Source organism: Pundamilia nyererei, unplaced genomic scaffold (assembly GCF_000239375.1).
Source record: "Pundamilia nyererei isolate P.nyererei 1_Seehausen unplaced genomic scaffold, PunNye1.0 scaffold00076, whole genome shotgun sequence".
NCBI lineage: Eukaryota > Metazoa > Chordata > Actinopteri > Cichliformes > Cichlidae > Pundamilia > Pundamilia nyererei.
The window spans coordinates 354,160-361,107 of record NW_005187477.1 but is presented as its reverse complement, the minus strand read 5'-3'; the positions used below and the strand labels follow the sequence as shown (position 1 = coordinate 361,107).

Below are 6,948 nucleotides of genomic sequence, written 5' to 3'. Positions count from 1 at the left end.
GTGTGTGTGTGTGTGTGTGTGTGTGTGTGTGTGTTTTCACAGGAATCAAATCCCGGACTGCACTAGGGCAGAGGCTGCATCACTGGAGAAACCTCTGCCTGGTAAATATGAAAGTTTCTGATTGGTGGAAAAACAAAAATATACAGATTTAAAGCATCCTGTAAACATCTCACACATTTTCCATTTTCAGCCAAAATAACTGAAAAGCAGTTTGCCCAGATGTGAATTTCTCATCCTGTTTACTATATATAGGCCATTTGTTACGTGTCTGATGTCATGTGGAGGCCGATGATGTTCATATCATTCAGGTTACAGTCTTTACTCTGATCTCACAGGGTGTCCTGGAGCTCGTAAGAAGAAGTTCCTTCAGAGTCTGGTCAGAGCGCTGCAGGTGGAAGCACAGCATGCTGGGAGTCAGAGTCCCTACCAGTAAGTCTGGATACTGTAGACAGCAGGGGGGTGACGAGTGCAGCAGTGATTAATGATCTTCTGTGAAACTCACAGTAACATCTCAGGCTGTGTCTGAAAGTGTTATCTACTCACTTTTTCATCATCTGCACGTACTCTCATGTCAGAATCTCTAAATAGAAATGAAAAACATGTCTGTAGCAGGTCGAGTTTCTGAGAGTCCCAAAGTGTCTACATGTGGAAGTTTGTCTTAGTGCCTGAAATTTCAATATACCTCTCTGTAGAGAGAAAACTGACTAATGTGCAAGTATATTGGAGTAAGCAGGCACTGATTTAGGAAATATACGGTGGCACAGTTATCTCAGATAAAAATCATTTCTCAATAAGCAGACATCCGTTTAGAAGACCCCTACGAACTAAGCAGGCTGTGTTTGTATTATTTAAATATGTTTTGATTTTGTGAAATGGAACAGGCTTCAGACTCGCACCATAAGTTTGCATTATGTCCGCTCTGTGCCTGCGTGCTCGTCCAACGTGAAACCTGTAGATCTGCTTTAAATCAAGAGAAATTCTTCCGTCTCAGGTGTGTAATGTGCCACCTGTTGCACAGCAGGAGCTGATAGCGATTCCTCCGGTGTGTTGTAGTGCTGAGATGGTATGCAGAATTGAAAATGAAAACCAGTTTCACACATCGGTGAACAGTGCAGATTTGATCAAGCACCTGATAACCTGCAGGAAGAACAGAACGGAATATTCCCATCTGTTTTCCTGCGTTTGCCAATCAGCACTTACCTCATTCTTTCCATCTGCTCCTCAGTCTCAGTTTACAAACATGTTGTTGGCTCACTTCTTCAGGTTCATGCTTTTCATGCATCTGTGTCCCATCCTTCACCCACTTTATTATTCTCCACCAAACATGCACAGATTTTCAGCTCCAGCATATTTCTTCACGATAACTTTGGCTTTGCTGTTTCATTCATTCCAGACTTGTTTGCGGTTTGTGTCTGACATAAATTTGAAGCTTCAGTTGCTCAGCTTGCTTTATAACTGATAAGAGGGAACTGAGAAATCCATCTGGTGATTCTGTTTGTCAGCAGGCTCCCTTGTCCTTGTGAAATGGGATGTTTATTGAGTTCTGCTGGAGCGTTGTGAATAGTGCTGCTGGGTTTTATACGATCAGTGTGTAAACATTGAGACACACTGTCAAATCTGAGTACAGATTATTCCGTGCTCTCTGTGATGCTAACAGCGATTTTAAGGTTTGAGTGACTTTCAAATGTAAGTTTTTCACTATTTTGTCACACAGAACTGTTTCTTTAAATGTGTTTTCTGTGAAAAGTGATTTGAAAAAAGAACCTGAATGAGGTGGCGTCCTTTACACCAGCAAAGTGTCTCATCTCTTGGGTTTTTGTGCCGCTTCTTTCCATCAGAGACTCAAACACAGATCCTTCCAGTGCTCCTTCGCCCACTTCAAACCCTCCACCCTCTGTGGCTCCTTCATCATCTTCCTCCTCTCTGGATAATGCCTCCGCTGATGCTGCAGAGTCTTCTAGGCCAGAGGTGGTGCTGCAGTGGCACTTTAGTCAGCTGGACGTGGACTCCGACGGGTGGCTCAGTGAGCGTGAGGCTCGACCCCTCCGTCAGTTCCTGCGGCGCAGACTGAAGCCACGACGCTGTGCTAAGAAGTTCGCCCAGTACTGCGACAGCGATCGAGACCGAAGCCTAACGTTAGAGGAGCTGAGGGTGTGCCTGGCTCTCTGAGGAGGCTTATCGTCAGGTATGTGACTGCAGTATAAACCCAGTGGTTAAGCTAATCATTTCTAATTTTTTCCAACTTGTACCTCTTGTTGGGAATGATTTGCATCACCCTTGCTTAACTTTCTGTGCTCTGTGAAAAAATAAGATAAATCTGAATATATCTAATACAGCTGGCCTTTTTACTCATTACATGTTTCTTGTTTGCCACAGATTTGAACTTGAACAGATTTTCCCTTTAAGATAATGACAGTGGGAAGAGAAGAAATTCAGGGAAAGGCTGGTAGACTATAGGAACGGCAGCTCTACGCGCCCTAACGACGTACTGCACATGCTTAACCTCCATCGAGCTGACGCTAACCTTCACACTGCTGCCCGTAAAAACAGAATATAATCAAAGTTCACTTAGACCATGACACAGTTCAATAAAACAGCAGCTTTGACCAGCTCAGCTTGTTTCAAAATAACACGTTGAGCTCGCCGGTGCGGTCTAGCAGAGAGTAGAGCACACGCTGTGAATGCACCAATTCTTCGGAGCCGTTGAACCGATCGGCCTGATTAAGGACAGGTGCAACGACAGGCAGCAGAGTCTCTGTTCTCACTCCAGCTGCTGCTCAGTGCGAACCCGCTCATGCTGCATGAAGCTCATTTGATACGTTTCTCCAGCCAGGTTGATGAAGTGATCGTTTTCGGCTCATGTGCCATAGTTTAGAAACACAGTCACACAGTGCGAATGTCTCCATGTTTCCTTTTGTCTTCAGGTTAGCACAATGTTTTGGAAGTGTTTTTTAAGTTGTATGGTTTGGATGGCAGCTAGTTTACAGCTCTGATCGTTGCTTTATAATTTAATATTTCCTCTTTTTTCTTATTTCCAGTCTCTTTTGTCTACTTCAGTCACCCCAACTGAAACTAAGCAGCTCGTGTTGGTCTGAGAGTTGATGAATGTCGAGCTAATACACAGATGATCAGAGCTATGAAAATAAGAAAACATGTCTGCGTGGGCAGAATATGAGCTGCGCATTAGAAAAGGAACAAACAGGATACAATTACATCTTATTAAATTCAGTTTCATTGTTTCCTCTGCTGATTGTTTCCTCTTGCAGCTTCTTATTACTGCTAAGAAGCTGCAACTTGTAGTTATTTTGGGAAAGCAAATCCATCCATGAAACAGCCTACGCCTCTGCTGTGGCATAATCACAGTAGTATAACTCCAGTTTCAGTGGTACTGAGCAGTTAGTGGTAGCAGGATTTAGATAAGTAAAAGTAGAAGCAGCAGAATATATCTACCTAATATACCTGGTGATATTTCAGCAGCAGTGGGATAACGCAGAGTTGTTCTGGTCTCAGTTTTCACAGCTGTCTCTCTCTCTCACACGGCTGTTAACCGGCCTCCTCATTGGTCTGCTGGCTGAGGTAAAAGCGTCTTTTCTCTCCTTTTCAGGCTGTTGATCTAAGGGGAGCCGAGCAGTTTGGGCTGGCAGCGAGACAAATTACACCCACGATGTCTGAGTGTTTATGTACCTTCGTAAAACGAAAACAAATGGTGGTCGAGGTGAAAAGGCCCATTTGTCAGGGGGCTATCAGTCACAGCTCGGTGGTGACAGCGATTCACTAATCAGCCCACCGCAGACGGCAGTGACAGCTCGACCAGTGTGTGTGTTTTTCTTAGTTATAGCAACACGAGTCTGGGATTTATTATAAGTTTGTAAGGGTCATAAGCTCGATATTCCGTCTTTCTCTGCCTGGATTTTTCTGTCATTTCTGTTGATGTAAACAAAACATCTGGTTCATATGAAGATCTTAAATCATGATGCTGATTCCACCGACAAGCATGAAAAACACGATTATACAGTGAAGGACGGATGACAGAGAACAGCAGCATTTTCTCACTGTATCTGCAAACATCCTGTAGATCATTTTATATATTTTGTGTAAACTGAAAACTTCAGTTTATTTTTCCAAGATTTCACTGGCAGAGTTATCAAAGTACCATATTATTTAGAAATAATGTTGAAAATACAAGATTAGAGCAGCTACAAGGATCCCATTTAAAGTCTAGACTGACATCGTCAGTGACATGTCAGCTGACCTGACCTGAGAGTTGGCAGTTCGTCTTGTGATCGCAAGGTTGCCGGTTCGAGCCCCGGCTCGGACAGTCTTGGTCGTTGTGTCCTTGGGCAAGTCACTTCACCTACCGCCCACTGGTGAGGGGCCGATGGCGCGATATGGCAGCCTCGCTTCTGTCAGTCTGCAGCTGTGGCTACAACTGTAGCTGCCTCCACCAGCGTGTGAATGAATAGTGGAATTGTAAAGCGCTATATAAATCTGTGTGAAAGTGACGGCAGTCAGTCAGTCAGATTGGGCTTGTTTGGAGAAACGTTGCCTCACACCAGCTGATCTGTGCAGTCTCCTTGGAATTGAAAGTAGTTCCCCAGAGGCTGAGGTTGGTGACAACTGATTATCAATCAAAAATTGATAATTCTTAGTTGAGGTTGTTGTTGTATATTTACTCGAGCATGACTCAGCCATAATAGTTAGACTGAATGACACAAGTGTAATCTCATTTGAGGAACAGCAGTGAGAAAGACCTGTGGGCAGCCTCGGCGTCAATGAAGTGTGACTGTAGAGATTGTATAGCATTAGAAAGCAGCAGTGCCTGAAGAGATGCAAGAGCAGGAATATAGAGTGGATACGAGGAAACAGGCCTCGAGTCTGGATGACCTAAAAGTCTTGCTTTATGAACAGGAGGACACACTGGTGAAATTAGGTTCTGCACAAAGGCAACAACAGGGACGTGAAGGGCAGTAAGAATCACTGCAGAAAGTATGAAAAGTGAAAGTCAGCAAGAGGACAAGCAGAGCAGCAAGGTGAAGGGCAAAGATAAGAACTGGCAGGTGGCAGACAGAGGCAAGTGGACTGAGGAGCAGCTGCTAATTCAGAGATGAAGAGAAAGACAGGATAAAGAGAGGCACATGGGGCATTGAACTAACATGTGTCTGGGGGAGATAGCAGTGACCTCCAGTAGTGATGGAGGAGCCGACTCCCCAGACACGCTGCCAGTGGACCCATGTCACTCTGCTGAGCTCGGTAAAACAGGCTAGAGTTGAAAAATAGTTTCCATTGATGTGATTCTTTTGTCTTTATTTTCCTACCCTTCATTTCTCTTTCCCATTTTTTTGGTTCTCTTTCAGAGTCAAAGCGACCGAGAGCAACGAGACAAATCAGCTGACATCAAAAGGCAGCTCGTTTTAGTGATTAAGTCATAGAAGCGCCATCGTTGGGGTTGGAAGATCTGTTCTGTCGCCCACTTGTTCCTACATGGTCGCAAATTCCTGACACTATCGCTGTGGGGTGGAGCAGGGGGAGGTTTTAATGTGCAACCTCCAGCTCAGATACAATCGGCACTCCAGACAACCACTACAGTAATCTGATCCATTCTCAGCCACTTGCAGCTCAGTGTCCTCTGCTGTTTCACACCCTGCAGAGCCATCCAGGGGTTCAGCTTTGATTCTTTTTGGCTGACTTTTGCTCGTGATTCCAGACCAATAACACCAAGAAACCTTAATTTATTCAGTTACTGCTTTCCTTTTTCTCCTTTCATTAATCTTATGTGTCTTTTACTTCCCGAGCCTGCATCTCTTCTTCTTTGTACATACTTTGTTACAACACATACTGACAGTATATATTAACACATGTATACATAAGTATATGTACTTTTGTAATTTGTTCGTTAAGTTGTATTTTCAGACCACATCATCGACTCACAGCATTTTCTACTAAGTAATTGTGAGTTAAAAAAGGGAAAAACAGGTGTGATGGATGGATGGAACTTCAACCTTCATGTTTTTGCTGTTTGTAAATTTCAATAAATTTGTCGTCTCATTTTTATTCATCTCAGCAGTCATTCGTGTGAACGCTGTCTCGGCATCTCAGACTCGGTGGTTATCAATGGAGCCGCCGTGTCCTTCATTAGGTCTAACAGGAGGCCCGTTGGTTTCCACAGCAACAGCTGCCCGAGTTGTTGTCCCCTAATAAACTAATCAACAGATAAACAGGAAACAACAGAGGAATAGCATCTTTCATAACAGTCAAGTAAAACTTATTTCCCATCCTGCATTAGTGCCCGTCTCAGGTCATCACTGAGGCTAAATGTATTTTGACGGGAGATTAACAAGGTCCCGCGGCTTCCTAGCAGCCGGAGCAGATGATGTGCTTTCCTGTGCGACTTTGTGCCAGTTTCACAAACATACCTTAGACTGGAAATGCTGGAAATATGCAGCAGTGAGGACACCGTCCACCATTTTTGTTTAAGGATCTTATCCTGAAAGAAGTGCTGAGCCGTGCCACATCAAGACGACACAGCATGAAAGCTCTGTGCGATTGTTCTGCTCGAGGTCAAGGCATCGAGATGTCAATCTGAATTTCACAATTTTATGTATCTGAGCCACATTCAAAGGTGACCTGACAAATAGTAATATCAGAGTTTGTGTGACTTTTTAATAATAAGTCAAGTCAAGTTTATTTATAAAGCACATTTAAAAACAACCCAGGCTGACCAAAGTGCTGTACAATAAAATACAAATATAAAATACAATAAAACACAAGTACATAAAACACAATAAATTAAAACAATAAGTTAAGCCTTGCTAAAAGCCAATGAGAAGAGGTGAGTTTTAAGAGCAGTTTTAAAAGTTCCAAGGCTTGTGGAGAATCTGATGTGAGGAGGTAAACTGTTCCACAGTCTGGGTGCAGCCACAGCAAAAGCCCTCTCTCCCCTAGTCTTTA

The 6,948-nt window shown here is 43.6% G+C and overlaps 1 protein-coding gene across 1 annotated transcript in view; it reads left to right on the top strand.

The window, feature by feature from the left end:
- Nucleotides 1-5,994, top strand: part of LOC102210152 (SPARC-related modular calcium-binding protein 1-like) — a 22,506-nt gene extending 16,512 nt beyond the window's left edge. Inside the window, exons 7-10 of the mRNA XM_005737512.1 lie at nucleotides 43-101; nucleotides 336-429; nucleotides 1,839-2,185; nucleotides 5,355-5,994. Of these exons, the coding sequence (XP_005737569.1) occupies nucleotides 43-101; nucleotides 336-429; nucleotides 1,839-2,169 (484 nt within the window). The 3' untranslated portion in view covers nucleotides 2,170-2,185; nucleotides 5,355-5,994. The remainder of the gene's footprint in view (nucleotides 1-42; nucleotides 102-335; nucleotides 430-1,838; nucleotides 2,186-5,354) is intronic.
- Nucleotides 5,995-6,948: the final 954 nt, after the last annotated feature.